The sequence below is a fragment of the Halichoeres trimaculatus genome, unplaced genomic scaffold, assembly GCF_033239565.1.
Source record: "Halichoeres trimaculatus isolate MK-OKI-2021-1 unplaced genomic scaffold, fHalTri1.1 fHalTri1_scaffold_7, whole genome shotgun sequence".
NCBI classification, from domain to species: domain Eukaryota; kingdom Metazoa; phylum Chordata; class Actinopteri; order Labriformes; family Labridae; genus Halichoeres; species Halichoeres trimaculatus.
This window is the reverse complement of record NW_027437185.1, coordinates 31,396,128-31,417,919: the sequence shown is the minus strand read 5'-3', so window position 1 is coordinate 31,417,919 and position 21,792 is coordinate 31,396,128. Positions and strand designations below refer to the sequence as shown.

General features: G+C 40.2%; 1 protein-coding gene across 1 annotated transcript; it reads left to right on the top strand.

Annotated features, from left to right (window-relative positions):
• Positions 1-2,589: 2,589 nt before the first annotated feature.
• rab11fip5b (RAB11 family interacting protein 5b (class I)) lies at positions 2,590-20,115 on the top strand. The gene is made up of 6 exons (XM_074674562.1): positions 2,590-3,551; positions 7,630-8,165; positions 10,129-10,726; positions 11,352-13,787; positions 16,436-16,574; positions 18,857-20,115. The coding sequence occupies exons 1-6, from the start codon at positions 3,172-3,174 to the stop codon at positions 19,115-19,117; spliced, it is 4,350 nt and encodes a 1,449-aa protein (XP_074530663.1). The 5' UTR covers positions 2,590-3,171; the 3' UTR covers positions 19,118-20,115.
• Positions 20,116-21,792: the final 1,677 nt, after the last annotated feature.

The window sequence follows — 21,792 nt, the reverse complement described above, 5'->3', positions numbered from 1 at the left end:
GAAGCTCTTATTTGCACTTTTTCATGTCTCGCTGTTCGACAGTGAAAACAGACTTTATTTGTTGTCCTTTAATTTATTTTATTACTGTATTATTTCATCCCACTAATCTGTTTTCTACGTTTGAATGTACCAGATTTCCTCGCTCAGTCTGCCACGTCCAGTCGACAGTGCTGTGTAAATGTGTAATATAAAGTACAGTAATGTGTGAGCTGTTCTTTGAATACCATGTCTCTCCTTCCTACTCTCTGTCTCTCTCTTCAAAGCCAAGTAGAAAAGTGCCACAGAAACCTTAAAGAGTCGGATTCTGTTGTTGTGTTGCTGTTTTGAATGTGAGCGTTTCTTTGTATTTACTCCTCGACCCTCAAAGTGGCTGTTAACAACATCAACACTGTGAAACATGGTTCAGATTTCTACAAATCTAAGAGCTTCTGTTGTTTTTATTTATGATAAATAAATAAGCACTCAAGCTGAACTGGGGGTTGGTTTGAACTCGCGTTTGACATTCCTCTAAAGTGGTTGTTAAATATGAATCAGTATGGTCTATTTGTGATGTTTAAACTCATAATTGTGAATTAAGCTCATGTAAAATATGTAAGGGTTAAATTGAGCTTATTACAACACATTTAATGTATTTTTTTTAATAGCTATGTGCATAAATCAACCATTAAGTGAAAAATAATCAGCTTTAAAGAAATAGAAATATATTTACATTACACAATAAAATTTACTAATAGCAAAGGTTAAAATGGTAGAAAATCAAAATATATATATATATATATTTATCGTTTAGAGGTCTTATTTATATATATATATATATATATATATATATATATATATATATATATATATATATATATATATATATATATATATATATATATATATATATATATATATTACATTTTTCTTAAATGAATTAATTTGAGATTTTTTTCTTAAGATCTCATTTTCCTTTCTTTTGTATTTCAAGAGAACTATTTTTTTAATTGATTTTTATCTTTTTTGTTTGTTTGTTTTCTGAAATTAAGTTATTATCTAAAAGAAACCACAAATTAAATTGTATAAAATTGTGTCCTTCAAGTACTTCCATAGGATGCCTTTTTAAAAAAAAAAATGAAAAAAAAAATGTGCCAAATTGTTACAGCACAGCATACAGGAGTCGGAGAGAACAAGATAGGTAAAAAATAATAATAATTCAAGGATTCAAAGGTTTTTATCGTCAATTTCCCATATGTGCGAGGACATACAGAAAAAACAAAATTGAGTTCATCCCGTCTGACAGTGTAGACAAAATATTTAAGTATAAAAAAATGTATAAATTAATTTAAATATGAAAATATAAGAAAAAAGATCAAATAAACAAACAAGAGGACAAGAAAACAACCTGTATAGTGCAGGTATTGCAGTGTGGTGACAGCCTAAGATATTCAGTGTAAACATAATAGTGCAAATGATTTTTTAAAGGCGCGAACAGATTAAAGACAAGTATTTTCAAGCTTTAGTTGTTCAGCATTTTTTTAATATAGAGTGGCAAATAGAAAGTTGAAATGAGCAGTAAAGAATAAAAACGATCACAAGGGGACCCAACAAATAAAAACACATAAAAGTATACATAAAATCAACCAATCAGAGTTAAAATCAGATAAATGACAGAATAAATTATTTTCTGTAAAGATAAGTCTTGAATAAAATTTAAATAAAGCAATGCAGTGATTGTGAAAGTCTGATCTCTTTTCCAGAAAAGTAAATAACTTTTGTGAGGCCAGTGCAGCTAATAATCATGGTGTATTTTAGTCTCAACACAAACTAAAGCTTAATACACTCCACAATGCCTTCAATACCCTATAAACAGGGCACAGCTCAGATGGGCCTGCCCTGACCCTGGCTGTCTCTGTCTTTCAGTCCTAAAAACAGAATCCAGAGATGGCACTGATTAAATCACGAATCTTGTTATAAACATAACCAACTCGTCACCCTGTCTTCATTTGACAAAGATACAATAAAGAAAATCATGGGCAAACAACAGTCAGCGCTGCCAGACAACAAGGAACAGAGGATGGAGGCTGACACAGACTCTTCAGTCAAATATGAAATAGTGTGACTGCAGCACCTCCACCTGGAGACCTCAGTACATTAATGTTGATGTGCTGCTGCTCTTTGTGCTGATTCTTCATCCTGACTTGGGTCTGAGCTCCACCAGATGGCATTGTAGCTGCAAGAATAGCAGAAACCTGATGTATTCTGTCAGCAGGAATCAGATCTCACACTGGACTGGACTGTGTTTTTAATTTGATAGGGGGTATGTCCAGACATGAAAAAGTCTATTTTTTAGTTTGTAGAATTTCAAGCTTTAGGGTCTTTTAACTTATTGAATTTGTTTTTGTTTTTTTAAATAATATTTCTTTCTTAGGGGATTTTTTCATTGTTCATTCCTTTAAGGCTCATTGGACTTTGTTTACACCAAGTGTGAATGGATGCATGTGTTGTTGGGTATTGTTACAGAGGTTAGTTGAGGGGAAAATTCCCTTGAATTAAAAAGATATCAGGATAAATTAAAATATTTTTGGTTATTTGGAATGGTTCCGCCCACAAACTTCAGTGCCCGCACATTTTGTGCTGTTTCACGCTCAGACAGACTGCATGTCTCCTCTCTGCCCTCACACTCGCTCTGACTCGACACTTCAGCTCCCAGCAGATGATCCACTCTGTGAGTCTGAGGATGTCACAGTGGGTTCGGTTGGGTGTTTCTCTTTAATTCTGCGGCAGCTCCCTCTCTGAATGCGGGCCTGCTGCTGCTGTTGGAGGGCGGGCCGTGGACACAACAATGAACACATTTCGGACAGTAAACTAACTGATGCGACACACACGGAGCGCGGACAGTTGCGTCTATCCTGCGGGCTGCTCGCCTCACATGGTTTGCATTGATTGGATTTGGGGATGTCATGCGGAGCTGTGAGTTGGACTCGGCGTGCTGTCTAGAAACTGACCTCGGGTAAACCCTGGGAGGCTCGGCGGACTTTGGAGACATCCTGCAGAGGTTTTTGGCGCAGCACGAGAACTCCGCGCACACGGGGATGATCTCCAAAACCAGCCCAACGACAGAAGATTAACTGAAATTCGTGCACTGAAGGACACATTGGAAGCCGTTGAGCCCTCGTGCACTGGTTCAAGATGATGTCACTGATAGATCTGGATGATGATCAGCGATGGGTGCCCACTCACGTGAATGTCACCGTCCTCCGCGCGAGAGGACTGCGGACCAAGGGCAAGCACGGCAGCCGCTACCTTTACACCATCATCCAGGTGGGGAAGGAGAAGTACACCACCGGGCTGGTGGAGAAGGCGGAGGTGCCCGAGTGGAACGAGGAGTGCTGCTTCGAGCTGCTCCCGGGGATCCTGGAGGATGGCGGCCGGAGCTCGTACCCCCCGGGGAGCGGAGACCTGGTCCTCACTGTCATGCATCGCGTTCTCATCGGACTGGACGTGTTTCTCGGTCAAACCATCATTCCTCTGGATAAGATCTTCCAGGAGGGGACGTGTCCTAGAGATGAGTACGTCCTGTTTAATGCTACCTGCATGACCTTTTTATGCTGACAGGTGAGACAGAAATGATGTGTCATTAGACTGACTGATGAGAATGACGTGCAACTTCTCCAAAAGTTCACAATTTAAAGACTTATGCATGGCAAGAAAACAGCTTCTCACATTCACATGCTTGTACAACTTCCCAGCAGCTCATTTATCACCAACATGTGCCTTTAAAACCCCCAAGCAAAACTAAATGAATGCATATTTTTATCCAAGTGTGTGCTTTTCACTAAAAAAAAAGTGGATGAAATAAGAGGAGCCTTATTGCTCTTTTGCTCTGCAGGATGATTAAAAAACTACTTTTATCTAAGTGCTTCCAGGCTCATAAAACTCTGGCCCTCCAGACTGATATCCTCCAGCAGCAGCTCCCACAATGCACTGCAAACCAACAAGATGAGATGTACTTTCCACTGGGGAACAAGTGCAGGATTTTGCCAAGAAAGCTTCCACGTTCATACACAATGCACATCATTAAATTCTCTAAATAAAGCACAAAACCAAACTTTCAGTAGAGAAGAATGTAGATTTTTCATGTTCAGGGCATAAAACATGGTTTTCTGTTTTAATTAACCAATTAAATTAGATTTGATTAAAGAATAGACCCCTTATTTACTCTGAATACACAAATCCAAGAAGAATCACTTTTCACCGAGTAACTTTGTTGGGTTTCAGTGGAGCCAGGTGACAAAAATAGTTACTATTTTTTTCCTTCAAGAGTTTCTTGGCTCTACCACCGAACATATTTTACAATCTCTGTAAAAAAAATACTCAAGAACATCAGCTGTTAATCATTGTTTAACATGATGTAAAGCCTTGCTTTTAACCTTTTATAACAAAACTTTTCTGATAAAAAGAGGACTTAAACACAAGGCAGCCAAATAATATCTTCAAATAACCCCAAAAATCAGATGTGAGGAAAACATTCTACAAGGTGTATTAATTTTTTAAAGTTTGATCACAGCCCATCTGGGATGACTGGGGAGATTGATTTTTTGACCTTTGCTGCAGCCAGCCACCAGGGGGAGCAGTTTTTGTGGCAACCTCACTTTAAAGTGATACTCCGGGATGGAACAAGTTGGGTCCTATCACAAGGTTTAGGGCAGAAATTACCCCTACAGCAGTGATTTTGTGCAGCAGAAGCCCAGGACGTACGCACCAAACACCCCCCCCCCTGCTCCTCTGCCGGTTTCCTCTACACTCAGACAGGGCCATATTTTACTTGACCAAAAACACAAATAAACGGACTCCCACCCAAAAAATCTGATATTGGTCTGCATTCACGCTTTATTTAGAGAATTTTCAGCGTGTTACTTTCACACAAAAAACACCGCTAAATAAGGCTCTAGTTCTCACCGTGTCTCTTCCTGCTGGCAGACTACCTGCGTTTGTCTATATCTGGCTCGCTGCGCGCGCAAACTGATATACTAAGTGGCGAGCGCCTCGTAGCCAGCTGTGGCTCTGCAGCAGAGGTAGCACTGTTTTACGACACGATGAGAACTAGAGCCTTATTTAGCTGTGTTTTTGTGTGAAAGTAACGTGCTGAAAATTCTCTGAATAAAACGTGAATGCAGACCAATATCAGATTTTTTCGGTGGGAGTCGTTTCATTTGTGTTTTTGGTCAAGTACAATATGGCCCCGTCTGAGTGCAGAGGAAACCGGCAGAGGAGCAGGGAGGGGGTCTTTGGTGCGAGCGCTCTGGGCTTCTGCTGCACAAAATCACTGCTGTAGGGGTAATTTCTGCCCTAAACCTTGTGATAGGACCCAACTTGTTCCATCCCGGAGTATCACTTTAAGCCGAGCAAAATAGCTGACAGAGCCAGATCTACAAGTATCAAAAAAAGTGAAGTTAGATCGAAGCATAAGAAACTATAAAACTGAAAATTTGTAAAAATGAACCTGGCCCTTGTGGATGCTGTGCATCGCTGCATAAGTGTAGTACATCTTGAAGTGAAGACATTTTGTCCACACGATGTAACTAATGGGGAAGGACAAGAGCATCTCCCTGTGTTGTAAGTGTGACACAGATGCAGAAGTGAGTTCAAATATGTATGATATCTAAAATAACTGATTTAATTATCACAGCAATCATTTCTTATTCAGTTATGTTATGACCCTTTGGCAAAGAAGAGGAAGCTGTGAATACATATTTCAAAGCAGTCATTAAAAGTTAACATTCATATTCATATTTAGGAACTAGATCAGGGAGCACACAGGAAACTCTAACCTGAGGACTGAGTTTTTTATTTATGTTTTTGTTGCTGTAAAAAAGCTGTGGTTAATCTTGTGTTTAGATTCTGGGTGTGTGAAGACTTCAGTTGCGCCACACTTCAGGACTCTCAGTGTGTGAACGTTTCTGCAATCGACAGTGAAGAGCAAAATAGAAAAGCAATACTGGACATCTGGCTTTGATTTGAGGCTCCCCGCCCTGTCAGTGAAACTCACACTGGATTCCTCCTGTTAGTTTTGGCTCTGCAGCACTTTGGTCCATGCTGAAGACTCAGATGGTCAGATTATTCTATCAGTTAACTTTAGTTTTGCACGAGTCCTATTTGCTGTATGCACACTAGTGGGTGGACCTAAAGGAATTTTGATTTCCTGCTCTGAGGTTTGTTGTCAGAGAGACAGAGCTCCATGGCCCTGAGCTGGATTTCCATGTTATGTAATAAGTGGAAAAGCAGTTCCAAAAGGAAATCAATGTTTTTTTTTTTCATTATTGATACTCGGTTCGGCCCAGAGGATTGACCAGATTACACGTGCCAGCTTGTGCTTTGGAGGCCTGTGATAACACTTTAGAGGAGCTGCTGATATGGGAATTTAGAGGCTGTACCAGAATCAAAGCCTAACAGTCAATAATGACTGATATGGTGGCCAGAAAACAGAAGGATTGAGCTTCAGTTTAAAAATGACTTTGATATAAGGTCAAAAAACTCTACTACAGTCTAAGTAGAGTCTGCTGCTGCTTGCTAAGCTGCAGATGGTGCTGAGAGTCCTGAAAACTTTGGGGTCCCAGCCGCTACAGATAGACAAATCACAAGAAGGAGGCATTTTACATCACTTTAAGCATAAATTGTCCAATTCAGACTCTAACATTAAAGGTCCCATATTCTGCTCCTTTTCTGCAGTTTAATATGGATCATTGATGTCTTCATGAAATGGTAGTAACATGTTTTGGTCCAAAAAGCCAATAAATCAAGCACAGCAGCATTGTTTCCAGGCTCTCATAGCCCCTCTGTTCAGAACGCTCTGATTTAGTGGGCGTGACCTTATTATGTAAATGAGCCTCCGCTGATACCGCCCCACTCTTCAGCGTCACTGAGAGCAGCGCCACGAGCTCTGAGTGTACAATGTTTAGAAAACAGCGACGCTCATTTACCGTAACATTACAGGCTAAAACAACAGGCTAACCGCAGCTAAAGTTAGCATCCTGAAGCTAACACAGAGACAGGGGGACACTGAGGAAAAGCTCTTACATCTGCTCCACAGCACACAGCATTTTAAATACTCACATTTCCAGGGTCCCAGGTTTGTTGGTGGATGGTTGGTAATGCGCCCGGATTCAGGACCAGTCTATTTGCAAGTCCTCTGTTGTACTGTCCAAAGTTGGAAAAGCAGTCTGCCGTGAAGTGACTAGCACACACATGCACAGTTTTACTGAGTGTAGCTGGAACATTTCATTGATGAACGAACTCTAGACACTTAGTCTGTCTTCTTCTGAGATGGGAAGCTTGTGCATGGAACTATGTGGCTGTTAACAGCCAAAAACAGAGCAGTGAGGGAGGGTTCACCAATCAGGTCAGACTTGCTCCTGATTGGTCAAAAAAGGGAATCGCTGATGTCGGCAAATCCCCAAAATCCAAACAGCTTGTTTTAGGTCAGGATTTTGTCATTTTGTTTTGTCATTGAATATCACATTTTGTGGGCTGGGAGGAAAGCCAAAGACCCACAAATTTCACTAAAAGACTTAATAAAGTAATCTTTGCCTACTATGGGACCTTTAATTTGACCTTTAATTTACTGTTTCTTGTCTTTTCTGGCTCCAGGTGGTTTAAGCTCAACTCCAAGTCAGGGAGGAAAGAGAAGGAGCGTGGTGAACTTCAGGTAACAGTCCAGTTCACCCGCAACAACATGACAGCCAGCATGTTCGATCTCACCATGAAGGACAAACCGCGCTCTGCTTTCGGCAAGCTCAAAGACCGCGTCACAGGGAGGAAGAGAGGTGACATGGAGTCCTCCTCGGCCATCGTACCCGGCCGCTACGCCGCCCTGTCAGGGTCCCTGGGGCAGCCTTTTGGAGAGGAGGGTGGAGGGTCCCCGCCGGTGGAGCCACGAGAAGTGGAGATAGCAGAGGAGAAGAGGAGCAAAGTGAAAGATTTTTTCAAAGGACGGCTCCGCAAGTCGTCTGACACCAGGTCGTGCTCGTCGCTGGGCTCAGACAGTAGCGTGTCTTCTTTGGCCAGCGAGAACCCGGTCCCTCCACCCAGTCTGGACCTGATGTCAGACCCTCCCAGCTCTCCCATCTACAGTAGCAAAGTGAGAGTGGACACCCATTATGGAGAGGCAGATTTAGCTAAAAAAGGTAGGCCCTGGGATTATTTATAAATGCATGACATCAAAGCGGGTGGCTGTGGGTATTTCCTTAGCAGAGTACTAAAGAAATGGGTCAGCTCTCCTGAAGTCAGAGAAACTTTACAAAATGGAATTAAAATATTCAATGGAAGGGGAAATTACCTTCAGGATCCATCCACTCACAAGATGCTTTGTTCTCAGATTAATGAGTTTAGCTTTTGTTTTAGACTTTTATCATCCACAATTATCTAGAAAAAAGATGAGTATGATTTGTGTAAGGAACTGTCCCTGTTAAGAAATTTACAGATAAAATATTTTATTATAAAAATGATCATTTTTTAAGGGTTGTAAAGGGTGTCAGACTTAGGGATGCACCGATCCAGCTTTTCTGGTCTTGATATCGATACCTGGGCTTTGGGTATCGATCAACATCAATCCTGATTCGATACCAGTGTTTAACAATAACCTGCATGCCCTACTGTGGGATTAGACTGGTAATGTTTTGATTAAAAGACAAAAATAAGTACATATGGAACTATTGAAGTTAATATTTGTTTAAACTAGTGTGTCTAAATGTTACCAGCAGTTTGGTTAAAAAAATGCTCCAGAATTTACAAAAAATGACTTTTTGATTGTAGACTAAATGTAGACTAAATCATAGTTTAGCCTTAGTGTCAAGTTTGGACTGATCCTTCCCCCCCTGATACTTAATCCACCTTTGAGGGGCTGGATCCGCACTGATACCCGATACCAGGTTAGCTTCCTCTTAGCTACACCTAGCTTATTGCTTTGGTTTTACTGCTCGGGGCTATTATAAGCTAGCACCAAATGGCAAACTGGCAAAATAAGAAACTTTATAAACATTAAGAAGTGAGTGGCATTAAAAGGTGAGGTATTACAAGTTGGGGAAAACAAAGCATTTGCATAAACTTCTGATGGTTAGTGGCTAATTTGGCTCTCTGTTACTTCTTGTGTTTTTCAAAGAGAATTTTACTGGGAAACATTTTTTCATCAACAACCTCAAATGTCATTATTTTTCAGTGTAGTGGTGCCTTGTCTTACAAGTCTAATTCGTTCAGTGACGTAGCTTTGACTCAAATTACTTAGATGCCAAATCACTTTTCCCCATTGAAATGAATTGAAATGCCATTAATACATTACAGACCCCCCAAAACACCACAACTTATGGATAACAAACATTGTTTGAGAACTAAATCCAATGAAATCTACTGTAATAAACTGGTTTTCATTAAGTTTAATGTTCAGCATTTAGCTAGGAGATCAGACGACTAAGATGCTAACGGAGATGGAGGAGAAAGGCTGGACTGAATAACTAAATCTTATTGGTTGATTTTTGCCTTTTTCACTACGCTTTTCTCACTTTCATCTGCGGGTGATTTTGATAAAAATCTGTTCTATGAGGTCTGTTACATCCTCCCTTTCAGAGTGTTTCTAAAATGAGTGTCATTAAACAGACAAGTGTCATTCAATAGCACTATTGCATGCCATGTTGCAACTTTTCTGGGTGTTTCTTTTAATAAAGTCTCAAAAATTTGTTGAATAACTACAAGAACAGAAACAGATGCTTTTACTGCAACCTAACCACTTAAAGTCAACGAGTCTGACACAGGATGCCGGGCAGATCTTGTGCCGTTCAATCAATAAACCGACTGAGAGATGGCTCGTATCTTGAAAAACTTATTAGTTGGAACATTTTTCAATTAAACGTACCACTTTACTTTGTTTCTGTTCGTAACACTCATCTCAAGGGGTCTATGTCTAGCTTTTACAACTTTAGAGACAAAAGGTTGAAAGAAGAGTGATGCTGAAGAATTCAATATGAACTCTGTCAGAGAGCAGGTTCAATAAACATTCTTAAATCTTGTGTTCAGATGAATAAAAAGGAAAAAGAAAAAGTTATTACCTTGATCTAGGGATTCTATTTTTAACCTGACTTCTTTCTTTTCCAACAGTGCTAACCAGCCAGCACACCACAAGGGTCTTAACTCACAAGCGAGCCTTTAGTGACGAAGCTAGCAAGATCACAACAGCCGCCCCCCGACCCAACCAGGCACTGGAGTCCCTCAAGGGTCAGACCATGACTCAGTCCAAGTCTTCCTTGTGTATAAACGGGAGCCACGTGTATGACTCTGAACCCTCCACACCGAGGATCTCAGGAGCTCACCCATCCAAGCTGGTCCTGCTGGAGAAGTGCTCCCCGCTTTCCCGCTCCCTGCAGAACATCACCAAAAGAAGTGAGGATAAAGGTTCCTTCTCCGAGGGCCGGCGCTGGTCCTTCGACAAGGTGAAGAAAGACGAGAAAGAGGAGGAAAAGGAAGCTCAGGCATCGCCTTCTTCGTCAGGTCAACAGGCTCAGACGGGAGGTCGCCCTGTCTCGGTGTCCTCTGCTGGCAGCTCACCTGAGAAAGGAAGAAAGCTGAGAATGACGTTATTCTCTGGAGGGAGGAGTGATTCCCTCCCTGCTAAGTCTGACTTGAACCAGTCGTCCTCGGCGTCTGAGGGGCGGCTCAGAGGTTGGTTTGGCTCAGGTGACTCCCAGAACAAGCCAAGGTGAGTGTGTCTCATTTCCAGGCTTGTGTTTGCTCTCCACAGTGTTTGATGAATGTTCCTCATATCCAGGCACAACAGTGAGCTTGTGGGAGTGTCCTGCTTCAAGCTAGGCGTCCTGAGTTTGCTCTGCTCCTCGCTCATCTTAAAATGGACTTGATTTAGTTCATAGCATTCTCCATTTTACAAACATGCTGCTCCATGATGTCACGCTACACTTTCACTGATAGCTTTTCCATGTTCACCATCAGTGTTTGTCTGATTTTTATCAAAGATGCAGCATCCAAGTGGTTTGGGTAAAGGATGTTAGCTAAATCATCCCATGTTTACAGAGTATGATGAGCCCACCCAACAGAATCACTTTTTATGCAGACGATCTTGAATGGCCTTGATGCATTTGTTTTTATGCTTGATTATTTTGCAAATATGCTTTGCTTTTTGATTGAATTTCTGTTGCTGTTTTCACAAGCCTTTCATTTGCCCACTTTTATTTCTACTGATGTTGGTTAAGTCCTGTGGTGGAAAAGCAGCTTGTGTTTTCTTTGTTTGTGAAAGAAAGATGTTCCCCGTTTGGTGACATGGCACAGCATTAACTAAGAGGACTATTGTGCCCTATTTCCCTCTACAGGCTGGAAGTTTCTCCTAAGGTAGAAAGCAGCTCAGACGTACCCCCTCCCCTTCCTCCTCGCTCCCCTGTCCCCCCTCAGTACTCCTCTCCTCCCTCTGCCTCCCCCTCTGGTCATATCTCACCTGACGACTACAATCACACCAATCCCTTTACCCCCTCTCCTGCCTCAACCCCAATCTCCCCCTCCAATCCTTTCCCCTCACATCGCAACCCCTTTTTTGAGGAGCTCATAGCCGAGGAGTCGTTGAAGTCTCCTACTTTTGCATCTTGCTACTCCCCCAACTCATCCCCCTTTCATTACAAAACTGTGCCATCCCAGCCTTGCACACCCAGCCCTGCTCACAACGTACATGCTTCCATAAAGCGGGAGCGCCCACGGCCTGTAGCTAGACAAATATCCCTCCCTGCAATGTTACCCAAAACAGGCAATGCTAACTCCTCTAACCACTCTACATGCTCCATATCAGCGAGTTCTGGAGAATGGGAAGACTCATTTGATGCCTTCGCCTCAAGCAGACTCAACTCACCAGGAGGGAGTCTTTCCCTATCAAGAACAAGTCCAACGCCCTCTCAGACTCGTAGTTATCCCCCGATAAACACCAAAAGTCTTGCACAAGAGCTGCAAGCTTGTGAAGAGGAGCCTCCACCATTGCCGCCGAGAAGACTCTTACGAAATTCAGTTAACGAGATCTACTCGGACGGCTGGCTGCACAGAGGTCAGGAGCTAGCTGTCCATAAAGAAGCCTACCTCCTCTCACAAACCGGCGTGGCCTCTCTGCAGCATGGACGGGAGGGGGAATCAAAAAGAAACAGTATATCTCCAGACCCTCATACAAGCAGCGAGGCTTCAGACCTCCTCAGCGTTCATTCCCAACCTCACATGAATGTTGCTTCAGCTGGATTAGTATTGGAAGAGAAGCTTAAGAAGTTCAAATACGAGCCTTTGGAAGCTGACGCTGGCATCTGGGGAGGGATGTTGTTTGAGCAAGACCTGTATGGGCGAGTGTGTCGAGGAAATTTCGGACAACCCAAAGTAAAGAGTCATCTTTTATCGTTGAATACTGGAGCAGCAAGGAGCAAGATCGCATCAACAAAGCCTCCTGATAGTGAGGTATCTGTCGCAGACCTCATGAACCAGTCGTCTGTTGCGCCATCAAAGCCACGAGGAATGATAGAAGATATTAAACCCTCGTCAGTGGAGGAGGAAGATCCTGATCCACCTGAAGCCGAATGCTTCAACAATAACGTGTCTTTCTCCCTTACCTTGGGAGATCTCAACATGAATGTGAACCATTCTGATTTTGGTTTCATCGACTCGGACGGCTCGTCTCAGTCGGAGGTACTCGACACTCTCAAAGGCATCCACAGTTTCACGCAGCTGCCAGAAGATTCACAGATAGCTTCTTTCCAGACAGAACCATCCACCACACCGGAGGACATGTTCACTCTGAAGGACACCTACATACCTGAGATGAACTCCTCCTTCGAAATAATTGCATCATCCAACAAACTTTGCAAAGTCTCGCCCGTCTGCCAAGACAACTACCAAGATTGTCGACGAGAACAGAATACCACCGCGCCACATGCTAACTCCAAGTGCAACTCGGTGAAATCACAAATGCAAGCATCTAATCTACCCAATCTTGAATCAAAAGAAGATCCACCAAGGAGTGACTGTACAAAGACACAAAAAGACACTGATGATAACGGAAACCTACAAAGCGAAGTTACCCAGAAAGAGTCCGGTGTGGTCAGTGCACGTTTGAGACCAAAAGGAGCTTTCCAACAGAACAGCCATGGTGGCCCAAACAACCGAGGCATCAACAATGACAGAGAGTTCGAACAGTTGTTGTCCCTTGTTCGAAACATTTCTCGTGCCAGCGAAGGACCATTGTCTTATCAGCCCACCAGATCAGCTCTTACAAACTTACTTTCCTTTAACAAAAATACAGATTTGCAAGGAGATAGCACCAACGTAGAGCAAACAAATCACCCTGACTCTCTCAAAACATCCCCTGTATCTTCAAAAGACACCATCATGCATAAGAACTGTGAAGCAGGAAATTCCCCCACCATCAGTTTTGAAGATCTTCATGCAAAAGTAGCCCCAAAGACAAAGATTGGACAATCTTTGCAAGATCCTGAACTCTCCTCACTCTCCATCCCTTGTGCACTCTCCCTATCAGCTGATGCGCAAGTTACACTCCCCCCTACCCCTGTCTGTCGCCCCGCCATGCATTCATCAAGCACGGGGCCCAGTGCTGGAGCAGGTACTACTCTGGCCGTGGCCCCCTACACCACCACCACCACCTCCACCACCACCTCCTCCTCCTACTCCACCACCTCCACAACAGACCAGCCCCTGGTCGATGCACGGCACTCACTTTTGCCTGAGGAGACTCAGCCAGCTAGCAACCTGCCCCATCAGGAGAGCAGGTGAGAATCCTCCCTCTAGGATACCACATGTGTAGGTGTTTACAAGCTGTACTAAATCTGGAGTAGCAGACAGGATTTCAGCACACACTGCACACTTCTTTTAACTTTGCTGCTCTGGTTGCTTTGTTTGCTGTTGGCCTGGCGTGTTTGATGCTGAATGTCTTTTATTAGTTCTGTCTGTTCATCCAAAGAGTTTGGATGATTGCTGCTGCTTTTGGTCTTGGCTTTGCTTCTCATTTCTGTTGTTCATCTCATCATTCAGTTTCTCGTTGCCTGTTGTAATTTGGTGTTTTCCTCACACTTTGTTCTGCTTCAATTCAGCTTATTTAGTTACAACTTTTACAACCTGCCAAGACGTAGATCCAAACTTAGAAGTATATTATTGCACAGACCAGTGCGTTAGGGTGTAATTCTATAATTACTACTATTGTGTGATCAGGTAGAATCTTCAAGAGCAGTGAGGTTTGTATAAAAGCAATAAAAATAAGAAAAAGAGATTTACAGGAGATCCAAAAGCGATTCAAACAGGGATGCACGATATAGCGGTATCGGCCGATGTTGATAATTTTTTTGACATATCAGCATCGGTCGATCTGTAAAAGTGGGACAACCAGAGCATCTTGAACGATCTTTCAAAACCCAAATAATATTGTTTTCTATGACTATATAAACAAAAAAACTACCTGAGAAGAGTGAACTCTTTTGATCCTCTCCATGGTCGTCTTTTCTCACGATCACGCCGCTCTTTCTCTCTAAACTATCTCAACACATCATCTCAGATTGTTTGTGTTTTTTTCTTTTGCCAATATTAATATTGGTAAATATTTGTTATTGGCCATAACAGCTATAGATAGACTGATTGGGATTTTTTGGGGCCGATACCGATACTGATCATTAGTAGGCAAGGAGGCCGATAACTGATATTTGAAGCCGATATTCATTTGCTGTCAAAGTGAAAATATTGGCATAAAACAATTTGAACAATACCAACTCAAACACTTAATTTCAATCAAACGCCTTCAAGCATATGTTTGTTAAACAGTTCCCACGCTTAGCAGCATGTTTTATAAAGTTAAATAAAAATTTTTGAAGTAAATAGCTAAAGTTTTTCACAGTAAATAAAGTTTTCCAAAATTTCTATGTAACTGTACTAAAACTGGACAGAATTGAGCTTGTGCTGTTTTTTACAGGCATGTAAAGCAGTTGAATTAATTTTCTGTTTGGTTTTACATGACTGATTTTAAACAGCCATCTAGGCCAAGCATGGCCAACCAGTTAGAGACCAAGAGCCACAAAAACGACCATGGTACTACAAAGAGCCACTTCACACACGGGTTCATAGAAACACACTTCCTCTCACACATAAACGAAACGACATAAAATTAAAATCAATACATTTCCAATTTTCAAAGCAAGATTGATTGTGTTTGTTAGTGTGTTTAAATTTGTACTACAGAAGAGAAACTGAAACTTAAGTATCAATCTGTACACCCTAATATTTATCAACACTGATCCCAACGATGGCATCAGTATATCAATATTTTCGATTGATCAGCACACCTACTCATAACTATGTGTATATATATTTTTATGAATGGATCAAAGAGCCGCACGCTGAAAGGCAAAGAGCCACACGCAGCTCCCGAGCCACAGGTTGGCCACCCCTGATCTAGGGCTTCCATAGTGTAGATAGAGAAATGTTGTTCAGAGAAGCATCAGAGCCAAAACAAAACGGTTTCATATCGGCTGGATTATAAATAGGCAAATGCCAATATGCCCCAAAATGCCAGATATCGATAATCTGTCTATCCCTTATAACAGCAACATTAATAACAGATATCGGTACTGGATATCAGTGTCCGCCAAAGTTTTCGTATCGTTGCATCCCTAGATCGAAAGCTATTAGATGGTCTCAGTTTTAAAAAAATCGTAATTTTTTTTCAATTTCAGAGCAAAATATTTAAAAAGTGACAGTTATCTTAATATGAATATAATGATTGAATGACTGACTGAATGACCTTTGCGTCTCATGCAGTGTGAGAAAAGACTTCTAGTTCGAAACATGTAGGATGTCTTAAGTCCTATCACAAAGACAGAGAGCTATATTCAGTGCAGCAGCTGGTCAGGGCACCCAAAGTTAGTAGCACACCTGTGTTCCGTCTCAGGAGACAAATAAATCATGCATTTTGTTAGATACACGTTTTTTGTTCTTACCGCAGCACATACAGAAGAGGAAACGTTAGATTCAACACAGATTCGTGGTCGTATGTGGTGGCTTTCTCTTATTTATCACCAAGTGTTTGAATTATTGTTTTATTCTCATTTCTGTGTCTGAATATTTCCCCGCTGTTGTTATTGTGAAGTCAACTCTTTGGTCTTTGTAAGAGGATTATATCCTTCAGCTGCACTCGCTATTAAGCTACTTTCTCATCTGAATACATGTTGGTATGGCTCCAGCTCTCACTGCTTTAAGGTCGCAACTAAACTTGTTTTCCCCTTTTTTCTGAAAGCTAATGGTTTGGTCTGATTTGTCTTATCCATTAATGTGATTATTTGATTTTGTAAACTTGACTTAGAGTGTATGAACTTGTGGTGTACACGCCGTGAAGCTCTGTTAAAACACCAGTGCTGACCTCGTCATTTTGCAGACCTCACCCAGTGAAGCCATTAACCTCCAGCCAATCAGAGAAGAAGGAGGGTCGTTCGGTGTTGGAGAAGCTGAAATCAACCATACACCCTGGACGCATCGCTGCTCAACAGGCTGCAGCAGAACCTGAGAAGAGTCAGGTATGACAGGATCTGTTTTAATGTTTGAATACTTCACTGCAGTTTTTTTGGGAGAGAAACACTGAATCTGTAACACCTCTAGAGTCTGACATAATGCTTTGGCCCAGATAAGAGCTTCCTGGTCCTAGATATGTTTCTAGCCTTCCACTTAAACCCTCTGCTCTGCAGTGTTTCTGGATCTCCCCATGATGCTGTCTGAGCCTCACAGTGTGCAAACAGCGTAAGGAAGAAGTTATTAACGTGTCAGACTGAATAATAGAAAACCATTAGCTGCACAGACGATTAAATGCTTCTTTGAGGTTTTATTAACACCAGCGCTTGGCGTTAATAAAATCTCTAGAAAAGCAGATGCAGAACTGATGTAACTCATTTTGTTTTTAATACAATGAAAACTGCTTGACACACCAATGTCAGCTGCTTAATATGGCAGCCAGCCCCCTCTTTAATCCGTCAGTTTATTAATGATAAAGTTGAACGCGTGAGGCTTTGTGCATTTCCCCTTTTCTGCTAAAAGTAGGTAAGAAACTTGACTTCCTTTATAACGGTATGAACAGAATTATCTCTCACTGTTTTCATTCTCACAGTTACAGTTAAGACAAATTATTTACACCTTTGTGCCGCTTAAATTTCAGAAGTATGAAGGAAGGATGAAGTTATCTGTACTGTTATTATACTGTTATCAATACTGATACGGATACCTGGGCTTTGGGTATCGACTGATACTGATACCAATCCAATACCAGAGTTAAATAGTAGCCTGCATGCCCAACTGCGGGATAAGACTGGTAATGTTTTGGGTAGAAGAAAAAATATATATATATACGTCTGGGATTACTGAAGTTAAAATTAATTTTACCTTTGAAATATTCAAATGTTTACCAGCAGTTTGGTAAAAACAAAGCTTCAAAATGTTCAGCAATTACTTGTAGTAGCCAATCTTCGGTTTTGATGATCGGTTACTCTCTGTTTGGTTACTTTTAATTAGTTTCCATGGTGATACCCAGGTTTGGGTCACTTGGGTGGTCATCTGGTAAAGTTATGTGGATGGCTGCTTCCAGAATTTTTGTTGACCGCGCTTGGTTTGCTAGTATTTACGTTTGAGGCACGTGTACACAAATACCGTAACATCATCATATGCGTGTATGAAACTTTTAAAACACAGCTGAATCGGAATAAACAATTCAACAGCTCTGAACTCTGGGTACTTTGTGGAAACAGCAGTGAGTCATACAAATACAAGACCTATCTCTGCAGCTTTTAAGGCATTGGAAACTTGAAATTTTACTATTCATTTGTAAACTGATACACCTTTTAGGCTGGTGATACAGCAAAAAACAAAGAAAGTGCATCAGAGGTAACATTTCAAATCAAGTAGCCAAGAGCGCTGGTTAAAAAAAGGAAGATCTGGTTGCCTGGATTGGCACCTTCCCACCGATACACATCCAGCTTTGAGGGGCTGAATTGGACCGATACTTGATACCAGGATCATTATCAGTGCATCCCTGGTGCCAACACCGGAGGTTGTGAATTTTGCTATCGCTGTTGCAGAGTTAAAACCCAATGAAGGCCACTGGCAACAATAGTTGCTCCCCTTTTTTCTTTCTCTTGAAGTGTTGGTTTTCCTATGGGTAGCTTTAAGCTTTAAGCTTTTTGAGTTTTAAAATGAAAGAAAATAATAATAAATTGATTGAATAAATAGAATAATAACATAAAAATATGAAAAATACATATTATACACAAGGGAGGCCTAAGGAATGAAATGCATGCAGGGTGAATTCTAGGATTACACAAGGTCATTGTAACGTAAGTCTAAATACATCCAAAAGTGGTGCAAGAACTGGTAAGTCCTTTGATTTTGTATAGGTTTAAAAAAAAATCACTTCTTATTTTGTTGTTTTAGTTTCTTTGTATGTGGAAGTAACCAATGCTCCAAGAAATTTCCAAAACTTGGTGCCCAGAAACTTGTGTCTTTCTGCCATGTCCCTCAATTGTTCGAATGGTTTAACACAGATATTTTTATTTGTTTTTTAGGTGCTTGAAAAGTTACCTTTAATATTTTCAAGAGCTGACTTGATCATAAGTTGAATTAGATTTCCTTATCCCCCATCTTTTGCTAACCTTGGTTAACCTGCTGTGGGAAAAGCCTTAAATTAAGAGGACGGCTTTGGTAGTGATATGAAAGATCTCATCTAACTCTTAAAAGATGATTGATAAGCATCCTCCTCCTGATATCTAACCACTCATTTAAGTGTGAGTTTCTATTTCCTGTCTCCCTCTTGCAGGAGGTGATGGTAGACAACTCAGCTCAGTACCAGCACCTCACCAACATGGAGCTGATCTCCCTGCTGCTGCAGCAGGAGATGGACATGCAGAAACAGCAGGCGGCCTCCGAGCGGCAGGAGGCTCAGCTGCAGAAATGTGAGGCTGAGCTGAAAAAGGTCAAGTCACAGGTTCGGGACCTGGAAGACTACATTGATAACCTTTTACTGCGGATCATGGAGCAAACCCCCACGCTGCTTCAAGTCCGCACACGACACAAGTGACGACAGTAACTGGTGTGTGTTTGCTTTCAGGCACATACGCTGTTTCCACATGCAACACAAGGTTAATACTGCAAGATGGAAATGACGGATCTAGAGACATAAAACAAATGCTCTGAAATCTTCCAGGTCTTCTCACTGCTGATACTGCCCTGTTGATGTAGACACGATATAATACAACATGCATGCTGGTTGGTCTCAGAATTTGGCACTAACACAGAAGATTAAACGAGTAAAGGCTTCTATCAAAGCAGATCCAAGTGATGTTTCATCAATGCTTACTAGAATAATCTAATTAGTCAGCTGTTGTCGTATAAACTTTTAAAATTCTGCTTTCACACGCGCATTAAAAATAGTCTTGGAAAAATCTTCTTTTTAAAAACGCATTGATTGTGCTTCTCTGGACAAATATGAAATTACATCAAGTAAAACCTCAAAGTTGCAAAAAATTTGACACGTTTTCAGATCAATTTTATGAGCAGCTCAGAGCACAAAGGTTCACTTGAGTTGATTTCATATTTGTAATTAGATTTAAGTAAATGCAACAAAAAAAATAGCACCACATCTTGAAAGCTGCGCTGCGATAAAAGATGTTTCTGCGTTAACATTGCTGTAAAATAAAACTGTGTTCATGTTTGTGTGCAATGAGACTCAAAGAGGACAAAGACTTCCTATTTGCTTTTTGTGTCTTTGATTTGTTTTATTTTTTACAAAATAATATATTCATTGATGCATTTCCTAAAATCTATGAGAATGTTGAAATATATTTTCAAGTTCATCCTGCAGTAGTCCCTCATTAAAGGTACATCTCACTGCAGAAATATTGGAGATTCAATGCAGTAAATAAAGCTTAAGTTATTTCTATTGAATACTTTTGTCATGATAATATATTCTCTATTATCACTCTAGTACCACTGTAGCTACTTATAATGCTTTACATGACCGCAGTACTGTACTGTTTGAAATAAAGTGCACATGAACCAACATGTACAAGGTCTTCTGTGTTGTTGTGCACACATCTACTGTATGTTGCAGCAGTACTTCTTTCCGTCCACTAGAGAGTGCTCTAACTGCAGAGTTCGTTATTGAAAGCTGCTGGTTCAGCATGCACCTTGCCCTCTGTAAATGCAGCAGAGCTTTTAATCTATTTGACTTCACTGACCGTACACCTTTCTGATTTATTAGGGCACCGTAATAGGATTCTGTTTTTATCAAAGGCTGTGAGGCTAGTCCCCCTCAGCTTTTTACTTCAGATTTCTCCGCCTAGTCAGTCTTCTTTTTTCTGTTTGATGTTGATATTAAAAAGTACTGGTTTAGTTATTGGAAGAATAAATTTGATAGATTTTAGTTTGTGTCCATAGAAAGATCACTGTTAGAGGATAATAAAAGCAAACAATTCAATGAGACTTGGAAATATATTTATGGCATCCTGTGACTTTAACACCAGAATCATGAAAAGATTGGGAATGGTTAGGGATGAAGGAAGCAGAATTGGGGTGAGATTTGTTCCTGTGCATATGAATGTGTGAGCAATGGATGGGATTTGTCTGTATGTAGTGTTTTTTGTTTTTTTATTTTTGTTTCTATTTTATTTTTCTAAATATTATCATATACTATATTATTATTATTATTATTATTATTATTATTATTATTATTATTATTATTATTATTATTATTATTATTATTATCATTATTATTATTATTATTATTGTCAACATTTTTATTATCGTAATTTTATTATAGAATTTTATTTTATTCTTTTTATTACTCAACTCAGATTTTTTTTTAAGTAAGAAGAAACGAATGACATCAATTGATAATAAATATAAATATATGCACGTATAGGATTGGGTGTGGGTGTGTATGTGTATATAGGTATGTGTTCTGTTTTATGTGTTTACATGTATGTGTTTATATATTTGTTAACGTACATTTTTTTTTCCTTTACTTGTTTTGGTTTGCTTCTTTGATTTGTATTTTGTATATGTCAAACAGATGTGCCCTCCCTTGTATAAACCACAGAACATTATGACCACTACATCAAATTTAAATTCCTAATGATATATGTTTGCAGCAGAATGTGAAGCACCTCTGATGTGCTTGCCGTTATAAACAACTTTTAACGTTATGAGATAGTTCAGGCTTGAAAAACATCAGATTTAACAGATTTTTTTTTATTCAAGTGTCACAAAATGTATTAAAAAGTAAATTACTTGTGCTGTAAGTTATGATAAAAATTCCCCAGAAATCAGCAAAAGCAACTTAAACACTATTACACTATTAAGACAATCCTAAATTTTAATTTCTGATCTTAATTTGATAATAGTTTTGCTAATACTGTGGTATTTTTAATCATATTTTTTATGTTTTATAATTGAATATTTATCATTATTTACGTTATTATTATTTTTTTATTATTTTAACCATTTTGTTGTAATTTTTGTACCTTTTTTAGTGTTAATACTCAGATTTTTCTTTGTTTAACTCATATTTTCTCTCATTTTCTAACAAAGCTTTTTCTGATTGTCTGATTTAATCTGCTCTGTTGCTGTTTTTACCTCACTACCAATATAAAGGAACAATGCACAGTATTTTTTTTTTTTAGAATTTAAATAAACTAATTGGATATGAAATAAAAAATAACAGCCCCAAAACTTTAGTTTCCCACATTTATATAA

Bases quoted from the DNA above. Each gene is read 5' to 3' on its own strand.
- rab11fip5b (XM_074674562.1), top strand. From the start codon at position 3,172: ATGATGTCACTGATAGATCTGGATGATGATCAGCGATGGGTGCCCACT. The intron at 8,166-10,128 runs GTAGGCCCTGGG...CTTTTCCAACAG, and splicing joins GGCAGATTTAGCTAAAAAAG to TGCTAACCAGCCAGCACACC. The intron at 16,575-18,856 runs GTATGACAGGAT...TCCCTCTTGCAG, and splicing joins CAGAACCTGAGAAGAGTCAG to GAGGTGATGGTAGACAACTC.